The sequence below is a fragment of the Procambarus clarkii genome, chromosome 24, assembly GCF_040958095.1.
Source record: "Procambarus clarkii isolate CNS0578487 chromosome 24, FALCON_Pclarkii_2.0, whole genome shotgun sequence".
Taxonomy (NCBI): domain Eukaryota; kingdom Metazoa; phylum Arthropoda; class Malacostraca; order Decapoda; family Cambaridae; genus Procambarus; species Procambarus clarkii.
Genome location: NC_091173.1, coordinates 30,697,171 through 30,714,319, shown reverse-complemented (window position 1 = coordinate 30,714,319; position 17,149 = coordinate 30,697,171). Strand labels below are relative to the sequence as shown.

Sequence of the window (17,149 nt, the reverse complement as noted above, 5' to 3'; positions counted from 1 at the left end):
CTTGTGTGTGTGTGTGTGTGTGTGTGTGGTGTTCTAGGTAGACCCTATGAAATAGATTTTCATTCTCATAGTCAACAAGACTGCATTAGCTGTTATTCAAATCACGAGATTGTGCAGGCATTTATAATTGATATCATTACTCTCTGGGCACAGAGCAAATGCACAGTTATGGAGTTCCCTGCCATTCCCCGCAAGCTTCAGCTGTACTACGACCCATTGGCCGTTGCAATCGTCGCTGGGTTCCTGGTAGCCCAGCTTCTGTTGTACCTCATTCCCCTTGGAAAAGTTGTGAAAACCCGAAGTGGAACGACCGTACGTTGCAATGGTAAGTGTTATTAAGGGTTTGTTTGTTCTTTGAGTACCTCTAAACAACAACATATTTGCCACAAGTACTTTTCTCAACACAATCTTTGTTGATTTGTACTAGATTTAGTACAAATGATTTAGTTCTGTTGTGCTTGTTCTTTGGGTCACCACCAGATGGATCGTAGATCCAGACAAATATTTGATCATAGAATCTGTTCATGTGAACCTGACACATGCACATGAAATAAACAAGGAAAGTGACGACGTTTGGTTTGTTGTAGACCAAAACAGCCGTCACATTCCCTTTTCAAACGTAGGTTGACCAAAACAGCCGTCACTTTCCCTTTTCAAACGTAGGTTGACTGAAACAGCCGTCACTTAGCCCCTTTTCAAACGTAGGTTGGGTTATTAATATTTTGCCATGTTTCTTCTTGAGATTATCTTGAGATGATTTCAGGGCTTTAGTGCCCCCGCGGCCCGGTCCTTGACCAGGCCTCCACCCCCAGGAAGCAGCCTGTGACAGCTGACTAACACCCAGGTACATATTTACTGCTAGGTAACAGGGGCATAGGGTGAAAGAAACTCTGCCCAATGTTTCTCGCCGGCGCCTGGGATCGAACCCAGGACCACAGGATCACAAGTCCCGCGTGCTGTCCGCTCGGCCGACCGGCTTTAGTTTATTCATAGTTTTCTCCCTAATGTTATTGTGATTTTCTGCAGGATATCCATAGTTTTAGCATTAAGCTACATAACTGCTGCCTTTATGTTGGATGGTTTTAACATTTGTTAAAATTCTGATGTTGCAGGGTTAATTGCTTTGCTTGTGACTATAGCAGTAGTACCCACCGCCGTGTACTTTGGCTACGATGTACTGCAAGTGTATTCCAAGTATCGTCAGCTTCTGGCCACTTGCATAGTGCTGGGGGTGGTCCTATCTCTCGCCATGTACGTGAGAGCTAAATTCATCCCCGACGATGCCAAAAACCCTGTGGGAAATTCAGGGTCATTCTTTCCTGATTTCCTCACGGGCTGTGAAGTCAATCCCGTTGTTAAATCAGTAGACCTGAAGTTCTTCTTAGTAAGAGCAATGCATCTTGCTTGGGTAAGTATTTATATGTATACTTTATATAAAATTCTAAAAATGAAATACTCTTTTATTCCCAAGTTTAATAACAAAATATTATTAGCCATGTTTTCCGTTGATAGCTTCTTTCACTCATGTTTTTTTTATCGTATGTACTGTGAGTAACTAGGGTAGGTTATAAACAAGAGTTCTTGCACTCTTGCTAAGCCACTAGCACGCATAGCATTTTGGGCAAGTCCTTGATTCTTATTTCTCCGCTGGAATACGACCTGCCAAATCGTTTAACAACCAGGCACCCATTTACTGCTGGGTGAACAGAGGCGGACAATTAAGGATTGGTGGCTAGTCAATCTTTCCCGGCCAGGATACAAACCCAGGCCAAATATGCAAGGCGATGAGTCACAATAACGTGGCTAAAGTAATTTGACCAGACCACACACTAGAAGGTGAAGGGACGACGACATTTCAGTCCGTCCTGGACCATTCTCAAGTTGATTGTGGTCCAGAATGGTCCAGGACGGACCGAAATGTCGTCGTCCCTTCACCTTCTAGTGTATGGTCTGGTCTTGAGGTTATCTTGAGATGATTTCGGGGCTTTTTTTTTTAGTGTCCCCGCGGCCCGGTCCTCGACCGGGCCTCCACCCCCAGGAAGCAGCCCGTGACAGCTGACTAACACCCAGGTACCTATTTTTTTTTTTACTGCTAGGTAACAGGGGCATAGGGTGAAAGAAACTGCCCATTGTTTCTCGCCGGCGCCTGGGATCGAACCCAGGACCACAGGATCACAAGTACAGCGTGCTGTCCGCTCGGCCGACCGGCTCCCTTAAAAATTGTTTTTCACCGGCGCTGGGAATCAAACCCCGGACCACTGGATTACGTGTCCAGTGTGCTGTCCACTCGGCCACCAGCGCCAACCAGGCCAAATCTCTTGCGAAGTGCGGAGCGTGTGTCTTGCCACAGGGAGACTGTCTTGTAGCATGGGGACTGCTACAATATGAATGAAACATCCAACGCACAAATCCAAATCCACCTTTGCTGTATAATCAAATCCGTTTCCTTGCATCTGTGTAAACTTCATGGCGTGAGCAGTTTCAGCCAGGTTCAAGCCCTGCACAGGTAGAGTTGTCTGGGTACCAATCTTAAGTTGTTAGTTTCCTGCAGTAATTGGTGATCTGAAAATGATTGGCGGGTTGAGTTCCAGGGAAAATATGAATGTCTTAAGATAAGCTATGGCAAGGGAAGCTTGCTAACATGAGGTAGAACTTAACAAACTTGATAATTGTTCTTTGTTCTGCTAATGATTGCTTTCAGGTTGTGGTTAAAGGTTGTGATTTGTTCCTATGTATCATACTGAGCTTGTCAAGGTAATGTTTTGAGTTTGACATGCAACACACTCCCTTCGGTAAATACGTGAAATGAACCAGTGAAGATCAGAGGTGCCATAGGCACAATCAGAGAACACTGTATAAACATCAGAGATCCGCGGTTGTTCAATGTCCTCCCAGCGACTATAAGAAATATTGCCGGAACAACTGTAGACATCTTCAAGAGAAAACTGGACGGTTTTCTAAGAGAAGTTCCGGATCAGCCGGGCTGTGGTGGGTATGTGGCCCTGCGGGCTGCTCCAAGCAACAGCCTGGTGGATCAGACTCACATGTCGAGCCTGGCCTCGGGCCGAGCTTGGGCAGTAGAACAACTCCCAGAACCCCATCAACCAACCCACATACGTAGAGTCAATCCTGAGAGTTTTACTATATAGGGTCAGGTTTGTCTTGTGATGATTTGTTCAAAGTGACTGTTGCTTGGAGTGTCCCGCAGGCCCACATATCCATTACAATCTAGTTAGAGTGGCACGTACCTATCATGAAGGGAATACAGGTAACAGTGCAGGTTGCGAGGCACTGTCTTATGAAACGCCCAAATGTTCACATAAACAATTAGTTTTTCACTATTCTTAATACTATTTCTTCTCCAGATCGTGATTAATATGATAGTGGTGGTGAAGGACTTACAAGCCAAGCCAGGTGTATACAGCCCGACACTTTTGCTGGCATGTGCACTGCAGGTAAATATTTGTATATCTAGAGAGTTGTATAATGTTTGGTCACAATGAGAGTCGGTTATTGGTAAATATCTACATGGGGCTTTTTCCATTCACACCACTTGGTTGTCTGTGGGGTATATTCCTTTTTTTTTTAATAATCTTTACATTTTTAAATTATCTTCCTTTTTTTGTGCTCATGTATGTGTTTCAGCAGAGGTAATGTATCATTTTTGTTTTATATTGTTTGAATTGCTTTTCTGAGCACTAATTACTAACCAAGTGTTAGGGGAGAATTTATCACTTAACGACTTTATGACATGAAGAGTATCGAGATAAATAGTGTTTTTCTTTAGCTTGCCTATAGAATATTTTGATAAAAGCATTGAGGATAGAAAAACAAAAGTGCATAATGAAGACTTCATACATGCATTCAAAGCTGTTTCGTTACAGTCGAGACTAAAGAGCAAGAAATACAGAAAGATAAATATGGAACAGAGAATTAGGGAGCACTGTACCAGGTCTGTTGATCCCTACTAGGTGTCTCCTGTATAAACCCACCTCTCTCACCCATATACCTATCCAATCCTGCTTCATACCTGCTTGATGGGGTTCTGGGAGCTGTTCTACTCCACAAGCCCGGCCCGAGGCCAGGCATGACTTGTGAGAGTTTGGTCCACCAGGCTGTTGCTTGGAGTGGCCCGCAGGCCCACATATACCTGGTTGATGGGGTTCTGGGAGTTGTTCTACTGCCCAAGCCCGGCCCGAGGCCAGGCATGACTTGTGAGAGTTTGGTCCACCAGGCTGTTGCTTGGAGCGGCCCGCAGGCCCACATATACCTGGTTGATGGGGTTCTGGGAGTTGTTCTACTCCACAAGCCCGGCCCGAGGCCAGGCATGACTTGTGAGAGTTTGGTCCACCAGGCTGTTGCTTGGAGCGGCCTTCCCTTCTTGATAACTGTCTCAATAATGCTAGCTGGCAGCTAATTTCTCCCGTCTACAACCAACCGTATTTCAACTAGAAAGTGAAGAGACGACGACGTTTCAACATTTTTTCAGCCACGCTATTGTGACTCCTCGTCTGCATAGGGAAAACCTGTCTGTAATGTTCAAGAATGCTCACTACGTCTAGTATGTTTCCCCCATGCCCCAGCCTTGAAACATCATTTTCATAGGAAAAAATGCCCATATTTCAGTGAATGAAAGCCATTGCAACTGGAAATGAAAACGAACCATAGAATTTGGTTTGAAATACGCTCATTGGCTTTCCCAAGACTCCCAGCTTTTGTTCTCTTTTTCTAATGCTGTGTCCATCTATGAAAAGTATTAAATTTGTGATTGGAGCCATATATATATTACAGTTACCATTTATACCATAATATTTTCCATACTCTATGGGCTAATCTCACTTGAGGGAAATTTTAATTTTAACCTGTCCTATGACGGGCAACTTTCCCTCTAGTCTGTGAACTCGGGTCCACCGTCCCGAGCACCACATCGGTGCACATTTACATAACGGTGCACACACTGTCCCGTCACCACATCGGCACATCCCCTGCTTCACCGAACTCTTGTTTATCTAAGTGGGGGAAGTAAAACGGGTTTGGAAGGTGTGCATTGCAAATGGAGATTTGCAGAAGCGAGGTTTTTGAATCAAGGTTCTCCTATGTTGTATGTACTGAATTTAAGGGAAGAGATGTGATCACTTGGGTTGATCTCCCTAGTAGTAGGCATCATCCATCAGTCTCAGGAGACTATGGAGGTGGGCTCTGGTTGTCGGTCTGGAGTGGCCTCTCCAGGGCACAAAGCCAGGGTAGGTTGATACGGGGGAGAAGCTGTCACCCATGCAGCAGGTCCCCCTCTCTCTCCATGGTGCCGAAATTCTCCAATGGAAGGACAAACGCCAATACGATTGGCACCCCTAGTACTAGCCTTGTAATCTATGTTAATGGAAACTGTTAATTTTTGTCTATTTTTGTACCTTACTAAAGTGAATAGCCAAAGCAACATGACATGCATGTGTATATTTTCAATTTGTCTTTTTTTTTATCCATGTTTTCAGATCTTCTTTGCAATGGATTTTGTCTGGTTTGGAGAGACCTATCTTACGACATATGATTATATGCGGCAGGGGTGCGGCCTCTTCTTCATCGTTCTCAACTTGACGATGCCGTTCATGCTTCCCATCTTCACCAGGCTGGTCCTGAACCACAGGTGAATATTGTGTTTGTTTTATATACGATTAGTGTTACATCGTCGTCCATTCATCCTGTTCCCGCTTTTATGAGGTGAGGTGACCAGGAGAAAACTGCAGTGGAGCAGAGAAAAATTAGGAAAGGTCAAGACATTAGGATAAGACATCCATACGTCCACTTCCTCCCACACGCTTCCCAGCATCACCCCCAAGTGATGACTAAAGGCTAGTTTTTGTATAACATGATAGAAGAGAATTTAGTATTTCCAATCTGTTTTGTATGCGGATAAAAAGTAAAATTACCTTTTTATTTTTCCCCCTAGGACTGAATTTGAGTGGTACTACCTGGCCATGATTGCTACTCTGTATTTAGTGGGCTACACCATCGTTCGTGGCTCCGATTCCCAGAAGCATGCATTCCGCACCAATCCATCGAACCCAGCCTTAGCCCGTAAGTCCTGAATTCAGTCACGGCCCTTGTGGATTTGTTCATTTGATGCATCATGCAATTGTGATTTCTGTGTGTACGTCCCTGAAAGTCCGTCGAATTTAGGAAGTCCTAAAGTGAAACTTTATAATATGTACTGTATTAAGGAAATATGAATGATGGAAATTAAAGACCTATTGTCCCATATGAGGCAGCTCCTATTTATATCCACCCAATATATAGAGTATATATGTGTGTGTGATTACCTAAGTGTAGTTACAGGATGAGAGCTACGCTCGTGGTGTCCCGTCTTTCCGGTACTGTCATATAACGCTTTGAAACTACTGACGGTCTTGGCCTCCTCCACCTTCTCACTTAACCTGTTCCAACTGTCTACCACTCTGTTTGCAAAAGAAAACTTTCTAATGTTTTTCGACAGCTTTATTTCTTTAATTTGAAGCTGCGTTCTCTTGGTCTTGATGTTGCAGTTTCCAAAAATATTTTGTCAATTTTTTCTCAATTCTTGTTGCTGTTTTGTACTTAGTAATCATATCACTTTGTTTTTGTGTTTTTTCTTCTAGCTTAGGTTTATTTAACACATTTAATCTCTCCTCATAGCTCTTGTTTTTAAGTTCCGGAAGCCATTTAGTTGCGCGTGTCTGTATCTTTTCCATTTTATTCTCGTTTTTGAGATATAGGCACCATACAACTGCTGCATATATCAACTTTCGTCTCACAAAGGTCGGAAGCCATTTACTTGCGCGCGTCTGTATCTTTTCCATTTTATTCTCGTTTTTGAGATATAGGCACCATACAACTGCTGCATATATCAACTTTCGTCTCACAAAGGTCGGAAGCCATTTACTTGCGCGCGTCTGTATCTTTTCCATTTTATTCTCGTTTTTGAGATATAGGCACCATACAACTGCTGCATATATCAACTTTCGTCTCACAAAGGTCGGAAGCCATTTACTTGCGCGCGTCTGTATCTTTTCCATTTTATTCTCGTTTTTGAGATATAGGCACCATACAACTGCTGCATATATCAACTTTCGTCTCACAAAGGTCGGAAGCCATTTACTTGCGCGCGTCTGTATCTTTTCCATTTTATTCTCGTTTTTGAGATATAGGCACCATACAACTGCTGCATATATCAACTTTCGTCTCACAAAGGTCGGAAGCCATTTACTTGCGCGCGTCTGTATCTTTTCCATTTTATTCTCGTTTTTGAGATATAGGCACCATACAACTGCTGCATATATCAACTTTCGTCTCACAAAGGTCGGAAGCCATTTACTTGCGCGCGTCTGTATCTTTTCCATTTTATTCTCGTTTTTGAGATATAGGCACCATACAACTGCTGCATATATCAACTTTCGTCTCACAAAGGTCGGAAGCCATTTACTTGCGCGCGTCTGTATCTTTTCCATTTTATTCTCGTTTTTGAGATATAGGCACCATACAACTGCTGCATATATCAACTTTCGTCTCACAAAGGTCGGAAGCCATTTACTTGCGCGCGTCTGTATCTTTTCCATTTTATTCTCGTTTTTGAGATATAGGCACCATACAACTGCTGCATATATCAACTTTCGTCTCACAAAGGTCGGAAGCCATTTACTTGCGCGCGTCTGTATCTTTTCCATTTTATTCTCGTTTTTGAGATATAGGCACCATACAACTGCTGCATATATCAACTTTCGTCTCACAAAGGTCGGAAGCCATTTACTTGCGCGCGTCTGTATCTTTTCCATTTTATTCTCGTTTTTGAGATATAGGCACCATACAACTGCTGCATATTTCAACGTTCGTCTCACAAAGGTCGTGAACAATTAATTCAATATTTCGCCATCCATGTACAGTACTTAAAAGCATTTCTAAAGTTGGAAAGCATGGCGCATATGCTCCTCACATAATATTCTTTATATGGGCCTTGGGTGAGTTTTCTATCCAGATCCACCCCTGGCTCTTTCTCTATCAGAATTCTTTAAACTATCTTTTTTCACATAATTTGTAAGTTGTTTGTGCCCTATTGTCTAAGCAAGCGATGAGACACAATAACATGGCTAAAGTAAGTTGACCGGACCACACACTAGAAGGTGAAGGGACGACGACGTTTCGGTCCGTCCTGGACCATTCTCAAGTCGATTGAGAATGGTCCAGGACGGACCGAAACGTCGTCGTCCCTTCACCTACTAGTGTGTGTGGTCTGGTCAACCCTATTGTCTAATATTCCACATTCCATAACATGGCATTTATTCATATTAAATTCCATTTGCCAAGTGTTGTACCATACCTTGAGATGATTTCAGGGCTTAGCGTCCCGCAGCCCGGTCGTCGACCAGGCCTCCTTAATTAATTATTTTGTCCAGGTGTTTTTGAAGGCCATGACAATTGTCTTATGTTTCTTGCCTTCCCCTAAAAGCTTGGTATCATCAGCAAACATGAACATATAATTCTGTATTCCTTCTGGGAGATCGTTTATATAGAAAATTAACATTGCTGATGCGAGAACTGAACCCTGTGGTACTCCACTGGTAACATTTCTCCAGTTAGATACATTGTCCCTGATTACTGCACTTATTTTTCTGTCAGAAATTATTTCATCTATGTCAGACATCTCCCTGTCACTTTTCCAGTACAGTATGTTCCAGTTTCCAGAACAACCTCTTTATGTAGGACTGGTGAAAGCGTTTTGTTTTTTAAAACTAAATAAATGCAGTCAACCCAACTACCGCTTACCAGTAAAATCTCTGTGGCTCTACCACAGTAATATCGCGTCAGCCAGAAAAATGATCGGATGGATTACGAGAAATTTCAAATCCAGGGATCCCATCACAATAGTTGTACTCTTCAAGTCACTTGTTTTGTCCCATCTTGAGTACTGCTAAGTACTCACTTCCCCCTTCAGAGCAGGAGAGATTGATAAATAGAGGGAATACAGAGAACATATACGGCACGCATAGACGAGATAAAACACCTAAATTATTGGGATCGTCTCAAAGCTCTCCAAATGTACTCTCTAGAAAGGAGACGAGAGAGATATCAAATAATATACACATGGAAAATACTGGAGGGTCAGGTCCCAAATCTACACAGTAAAATAACAACGTACTGGAGTGAACGATATGGAAGAAAATGCAAGATTGAACCAGTGAAGAGCAGAGGTACCATAGGCACAATCAGAGAACACTGTATAAACATCAGAGGTCCGCGGTTGTTCAACGTCCTCCCAGCGACTATAAGAAATATTGCCGGAACAACCGTGAACATCTTCAAGAGAAAACTGGACGGTTTTCTAAGAGAAGTTCCGGATCAGCCGGGCTGTGGTGGGTATGTGGCCCTGCGGGCCGCTCCAAGCAACAGCCTGGTGGACCAAACTCTCACAAGTCGAGCCTGGCCTCGGGCCGGGCTTGGGGAGTAGAAGAACTCCCAGAACCCCATCAACCAGGTATCAACCAGGTACCATAGAAACCAAGTAGACTCTTTCTGATCGAAAACTATTGTGTATACCTGTTATATCACCTCTCTCCGGGTATTCTACCCATTTGGTTTTAATTATTTTTGTCTAATGTCTTGACTTCCACGCTTTTTCCATACATCTGCCAAGACGCCTGTTCACATGGATGACTGAAAAATCAATTGGAGTGCTGAGCTGGGATGCATATTCTCTGAGAACTCAAGGTGAAACTCCGTCAGGGCCAACGGCTTTGTTCCTACTTTGCTCCTTGAGCATTTTTAGCCACTTCTTGCGACGCCTCTGCATACTCTATTATTCTCTGAAATTCGTATTATGATACTGTGTAACATGAATGTAGTTTCTTCATGCTACGGTACGTTTAGACAGGCACTGCTGCATATTGTGACAGTCACTGTTTGTTTACAGTAAGATGAATGTAGTCTCACATTACAGTACGTTTAGATAGTCACTGCTGCGTATTGACACTGTGTCACTGTATACAAGATGAATGTAGTCTCCTCACGTTACAGTACGTTTAGACAGTCACTGCTGCGTATTGACACTGTGTCACTGTATACAAGATCAATGTAGTCTCCTCACGTTACAGTACGTTTAGACAGGCACTGCTGCATATTGACACTGTGTCACTGTATACAAGATGAATGTAGTCTCCTCACGTTACAGTACGTTTAGACAGGCACTGCTGCATATTGTGACAGTGTCACTGTTTGTTTACAGTAAGATGAATGTAGTCTCACATTACAGTACGTTTAGATAGTCACTGCTGCGTATTGACACTGTGTCACTGTATACAAGATGAATGTAGTCTCCTCACGTTACAGTACGTTTAGACAGTCACTGCTGCGTATTGACACTGTGTCACTGTATACAAGATGAATGTAGTCTCCTCACGTTACAGTACGTTTAGACAGGCACTGCTGCATATTGACACTGTGTCACTGTATACAAGATGAATGTAGTCTCCTCACGTTACAGTACGTTTAGACAGGCACTGCTGCATATTGTGACAGTCACTGTTTGTTTACAGTAAGATGAATGTAGTCTCCTCACGTTACAGTACGTTTAGACAGGCACTGCTGCATATTGTGACAGTCACTGTTTGTTTACAGTAAGATGAATGTAGTCTCCTCACGTTACAGTACGTTTAGACAGGCACTGCTGCATATTGTGACAGTGTCACTGTTTGTTTACAGTAAGATGAATGTAGTCTTCTCACGTTACAGTACGTTTAGACAGGCACTGCTGCGTATTGTGACAGTGTCACTGTTGTTTGTTTACAGTAAGATGAAAGTAGTCGCCTCACTTTACAGTACAGTACGTTTAGTCAGGCACTGCTGCGTATTGTGACAGTGTCACTGTTTGTTTACAGTAAGATGAAAGTAGTCGCCTCACCTTACAGTACGTTTAGTCAGGCACTGCTGCAACAAAAGGTTTTGCATTCGATTCGATCCTGCGATGGTCCAAGTGGTTGGGCAACATTTCCTCCCTCTGTCCTCGTAGCCCCTTCTAAGTGCTGTGTAGTCGTACTTATCTAAGCGCCTTATCCTAGTAATTACATAGTCTTCCCAGGTTTGAGACTTTCTTTTTTGCTAATTACTTTAATGACTTATATATATAGAGAGGTTAAAACTAATGTTTTTCAATAGTTTGTTTTTTGCCCCGCAGATTTGGAGAGTGTTCCCACCGCGGCAGGAACGAGGCTTCTGGTGTCGGGATGGTGGGGAGTGGCGAGACATCCCAACTATCTGGGAAACATCCTAATATTTATCGCTTTTGCTGCTCTCTGCGGTAAGTTATTTTCGCGGGTTAAGGGATAATGGGAAGGGAAGGGAACTATCAGGAGAGAGTGCTAAGCCATTAAGACTATGTAACTCTGGGAAGGGGTCAGGATAAGGATTTGGGATGGGAGGGTGGGGGGGGAGGGGAGGAATGGTGCCCCAATCACTTGGGGACGGTCCGGGATTGAACACCGACCTGCATGAGGTGAGACCGTCGTTCTACCGTCCAGAATTCTTGGATTGAATTATGATTTTTCTATTACAAATATAATAACAAAATTCGTTAAATTTTGTAATTATATTGTTAAATGTATAGTGCCATATTGCCCATTGTTAAATGTATAGTGTTATAAAAAGGGAGCCGGTCGGCCGAGCGGACAGCACGCTGGACTTGTGATCCTGTGGTCCTGGGTTCGATCCCAGGCGCCGGCGAGAAACAATGGGCAGAGTTTCTTCCACCCTATGCCCCTTTTACCTAGCAGTAAAATAGGTACCTGGGTGTTAGTCAGCTGTCACGGGCTGCTTCCTGGGGGTGGAGGCCTGGTCGAGGACCGGGCCGCGGGGACACTAAAGCCTCGAAATCATCTCAAGATAACTCAAGATAACCTGATGTGATCTTCATTTTTCTTCAATTCCGGCTGTTTTCATTGTAAATGATGAGCTTTACTATTGAATTTCTAATGAATCCATTCATACAGATTTTCTAAAAATAATTCAGTCTCCGTGGTGCAGTGGTAAGACACTCGCCTGGCGTTCCGCGAGCGCTATGTCATGGGTTCGTATCCTGGCCGGGGAGGATTTACTGGGCGCAATTCCTTAACTGTAGCGTCTGTTTAACGCAACAGTAAAATGTGTACTTGGATGAAAAAACGATTCTTCGCGGCAGGGGATCGTATTCCAGGGACCATAGGATTAAGGACTTGCCCGAAACGCTACGCGTACTAGTGGCTCTACAAGAATGTAACAACTCTTGTATATATCTCAAAAAAAAAAAAAAAAAAAAAAAAAAAAATAGGTCTATTTTGTGGTGTTTTAATGATTGTTATTTTATTTCAGGTTTCACCTATGCTTTGCCTTGGATATTGGTGGGTCTCGACACACTGTTTCTGGTGGGGCGAGTCTACGAAGTGGAGAGCGCGTGTAAAAAGAAGTATGGCCGAGCCTGGGATAGCTATACCGATCGCGTCAAGTACCGTCTGATACCAAAGGTCTTCTAGTGTGCGCGAGACTGCCAGATTTGGTCTCCGGGTTGACTCGTGTTGTAAGTACAATATGGTTACATGAAATACAAATAAAAAATACAGAACAGTGTTAAAATGTAAACTATCCACATGACCGTTTGCTAAATATTGTTAGTTATTCTCTAGTGTATCAATTTGACGGTTAATTCTCTCTGCCTTCAGAAGAGAAGCAGTTAAGTCTCTTCAGTATGAATGTAATTCTTACTGAAGGACATATTTTTTAACGAAGGTACTATATACTTCTTAAAATTTTGAGTGAAAAATTCGAGTTATTTTTAATAACTTATATATATTTTATATATATATATAACTTATTATATTTTGTCCCCTTTTCATAGCATGACCTAAGTAAGAGTACAATGTGTGTGCGTGTGTGTGTGTGTAATGCTATGCATTTAAGGCATTGTAAAATAGATACGTTTACGTATGGGTTACGTGCGTGTGCGTCTTGGTCATGAGTGATAGGTGATCATTTTATTGTCTTGACAAATTGCCGCCCATACACACACATGCGTTAATCAGTTACACGTGGCAAATTTTGACTCATTATTGCATTTACTGGTGCATATATAGCACCATTTAAATCCTATTTTGACCACCGACATTTATTTTGTGAATCTAAAACGTTTTTCACTTTATAATTACAATTATAATTACAATCGTAATAATTTTGATTATTAAATTAATTAATTAAATAATTACAATTATTAGTGCATACATCACAGTAATTGTTCATTGTTATAATTACAATCATAAAATAAAAGCTATTTCTGCATTTACATGCATAAATATCTTGCCTTTCATCACTGTGTTCAGGCGATAAGACACAATAACATGGCTAAAGTATGTTGACCAGACCACACACTAGAAGGTGAAGAGACGACGACGTTTCGATCCGTCCTGGACCATTCTCAAGTCGATTGAGAATGGTCCAGGACGGACCGAAACGTGGTCGTCCCTTCACCTTCTAGTGTGTGGTCTGGTCAACTCTCTGTGTTCACAGAGGGTAAGGGTATGGGAGAGTTTATTCTCTTTGATTACCACATGTGTTTGTCAACCTTGAGAAGATGTTGTGCTGAGGACCAGGATTCTCCAAGCAGGTAATTGTCCACTTAAGAGACCTGGGGTCAGATGCACAAATCGGTTACGCAAGCACTTACGAACCTGTACATCTTTTCTCAATGTTTGGCGGCTTCGTTTACAATTATTTAAAGAGTTAATGAGCTCCGAAGCACCAGGAGGCTGTTTATAACAATAACAACAGTTGATTGGGAAGTTTTCACGCTTGTAAACTGTTTAATAAATGTAACCAAAGCCGTCAAAGTTTGAGGAAAGATATGCACGTTTGTAAGTAATTGAGTAATTGCTGTGTGAATCTGACCCCCCTGTATGTCTTTCTTGATCATGGTGCCATAGTTTACACTCGTACAGTTTATGAGCTCCGGAGCAGTATGGGAGGGTCTGTATCGATAATAACCCCTGGCTTGTCGAGGTTCGAAGCTTGTAAACCTGTTTAATAAATGAAGCCTAAGCTGCCATGATTGAGGAACGATGTACAAGTCTTGTAAGTGAATACATAAATGCTTTAGGGTATCCTGCCCAGATCACCCAGTGTTCTTTGTTCCAAGTGCTCCAAGTTAGGGAAACCGGTCCGCCGAGCGGACAGCACGCTGGACTTGTGATCCTGTGGTCCCGGGTTCGATCCCGGGCGCCTGCGAGAAACAATGGGCAGAGTTTCTTTCACCCTATGCCCCTGTTACCTAGCAGTAAAATAGGTACCTGGGTGTTAGTCAGCTGTCACGGGCTGCTTCCTGGGGTGGAGACCGGGCCGCGGGGACACTAAAGCCCCGAAATCATCTCAAGATAACCTCAAGATACTCTTAGATTGGTTTATTTTAGAGACAAGAAATATTGTTATCTTGAGATGCCAATCTCAAGATAAGATGATCATCAAGATCAAGATCTCAAGATCAAAGATGATACATCTTTGCAAGGAGTGTTCTCATCACATTGTAAATAAATGTTCATATCTGGGTCTGGATTCATCAAGTATTTACATGTTAATTTATGAAAACTTTTACCTCCTTCCTTGATCATGGAGGCTTAATTTGTATTTATTAACGAGTTTACAAGCTGTGAAACGTCACACCACCTGGGGCCAGATTCACGAAGCGGTTACGCAAGCAATTACGAACTTGTCCATCTTTTCTCAATCTTTGACAGCTTTGTTTACAATTATTGAACAGTTAATGAGCTCCGAAGCACCAGGAGGCTGTTTACAACAATAACAACAGTTGATTGGCAAGTTTTCATGCTTGTAAACTGTTTAATAAATGTAGCTAAAGCCGTCAAAGATTGAGGAAAGATGTACACGTTCGTAAGAAGCTTGCGTAACTGCTTCGTGAATCTGGATCCAGGTCATCATCGTCATAGATTACCCTGTGGTGTTCCGGAGCTCATAACCTGCATAATAAACGTAAATGTAAATGAAGTAGCCACGATTAAGGGACGATGCAGCGGTTATTTACATGTAGACACGTAAAATGTTTGACGTAGCCCGACCCAGTATTGCTCAGCGGTTATAAGACATAGATAATAATTTTAAAATGCTGCAATGCTATTAGGATAAGTACAAAATGTACATAGTTATATATTTAAGATATACAGTATACAAACATTTTTAATAAGAAGAGGTCACTTGAGGATCGAGCTGAAGAGTTTCAACTAAAAGATTCAGGTTTATATGAAAGATAATTATCAGTAGGTAGTAATGGTAGTGGTCTATAAAAGTCGTAGATGATGTTTGACATGTGTGTGTGTCTTATTGTAAGTCATTTTTTTTTGGTAAGATTTCCAAGATCTCACAAACATGTAAGTAAGTTTACGGAACTTCTGTGCATTGTTATATGTTATATTTGACTATAGTCAGTATCCTTAAAAGGTTCTTGGCTCTTGCCTGTAAAGATTGGTACTGAAGATGCTGCCTCCAGATATGTGTTTAGATTGGGAAAGAAAAAAGACATTTTGGATTTTATGATAATTTAAAAAAAAAAATACTGATTACCTTCTATTGTGTAAATATAAGTAAATACGCATTTCAATTTTGTGCAAAATTTTTAAGCTAATTGTATAGTTTACAAAGAGTGAATTTTGTATGTAATTTTTTTAAATAAATTTTTTTTTTCTAAGATGCTGTATTAATATCATGGTATAGTTATTGTTTTTCTTGCTGTATTTTGCTAGTTCCTGGTCGTTACAACGACAGCCTTGCTACCCGAAGGTCAGTGTTTGGTCCAAGTAGTTGGCACCATTCCTTCCGTCTGTCCTATCCCAGCTCCTTGTCCTCATATCCCAGCTCCTTGTCCTCATATCCCAGTTCCTTGTCCTCATATCCTAGTGATGTCCTCGTATCCCAGCTCCTTGTCCTCATATCCCAGTTCCTTGTCCTAATATCCTAGTGATGTCCTTGTATCCCAGCTCCTTGTCCTCATATCCCAGTTCCTTGTCCTCATATCCTAGTGATGTCCTCGTATCCCAGCTCCTTGTCCTCATATCCCAGTTCCTTGTCCTCATATCCTAGTGATGTCCTTGTATCCCAGCTCCTTGTCTTCATATCCCAGTTTCTTGTTCTCATATCCCAGCTCCTTGTCCTCATATCCCAGTTTCTTGTCCTCACATCCCAGTTCCTTGTCCTCGTATCCCAGTTCCTTGTCCTCGTATCCCAGATCGTTGTCCTCATATCTGAGTGTTGTCCTCATATCCCAGCTCCTTGTCCTCATATCCCAGTTCCTTGTTCTCATATCCCAGTTTCTTGTCCTCATATCCCAGCTTCTTGTCCTCATATCCCAGTTTTTGTCCTCATATCCCAGATCATTGTCCTCATATCCCAGATTGTTGTCCTCATATCCCAGTGTTGTCCTCGTTTCCCAGCTCCTTGTCCTCATATCCCAGTGTTGTCCTCATATCCCAGCTCCATGTCCTCATATCCCAGCTCCTTGTCCTCATATACCAGCTCCTTGTCCTCATATCCCAGCTCCTTGTCCTCATATCCCAGCTCCTTGTCCTCATATCCCAGCTCCTTGTCCTCATATCCCAGTGTTGTCCTCATATCCCAGCTCCTTGTCCTCATATCCCAGTTTCTTGTCCTCATATCCCAGTTTCTTGTCCTCATATCCCAGCTTCTTGTCCTCATATCCCAGTTTTTGTCCTCATATCCCAGCTCCTTGTCCTCATATCCCAGTGTTGTCCTCATATCCCAGCTTCTTGTCCTCATATCCCAGTTTCTTGTCCTCATATCCCAGCTCCTTGTCCTCATATCCCAGCTTCTTGTCCTCATATCCCAGTTTTTGTCTTCATATCCCAGCTCCTTGTCTTCATATCCCAGCTCCTTGTCTTCATATCCCAGCTTCTTGTCCTCATATCCCAGATCCTTGTCCTCATATCCCAGCTCCTTGTCCTCATATCCCAGTGTTGTCCTCATATCCCAGCTCCTTGTCCTCATATCCCAGTTTCTTGTCCTCATATCTCAGCTTCTTGTCCTCATATCCCAGTTTTTGTCCTCATATCCCAGCTCCTTGTCCTCATATCCCAGTGTTGTC

At 42.5% G+C, this 17,149-nt stretch overlaps 1 protein-coding gene across 2 annotated transcripts in view; it reads left to right on the top strand.

The window, feature by feature from the left end:
- LOC123770467 (delta(14)-sterol reductase TM7SF2) overlaps positions 1-12,814 on the top strand; it is a 46,687-nt gene extending 33,873 nt beyond the window's left edge. The window contains exons 5-11 of one of the 2 annotated variants that reach the window (XM_045762330.2): positions 154-325; positions 1,113-1,408; positions 3,366-3,455; positions 5,493-5,644; positions 5,948-6,075; positions 11,198-11,320; positions 12,367-12,814. In XM_045762330.2, coding sequence (XP_045618286.1) covers positions 154-325; positions 1,113-1,408; positions 3,366-3,455; positions 5,493-5,644; positions 5,948-6,075; positions 11,198-11,320; positions 12,367-12,527 — 1,122 coding nt within the window. In that variant the 3' untranslated portion in view covers positions 12,528-12,814. The remainder of the gene's footprint in view (positions 1-153; positions 326-1,112; positions 1,409-3,365; positions 3,456-5,492; positions 5,645-5,947; positions 6,076-11,197; positions 11,321-12,366) is intronic. The other variant, XM_045762329.2, reaches the window with a different exon arrangement.
- Positions 12,815-17,149: the final 4,335 nt, after the last annotated feature.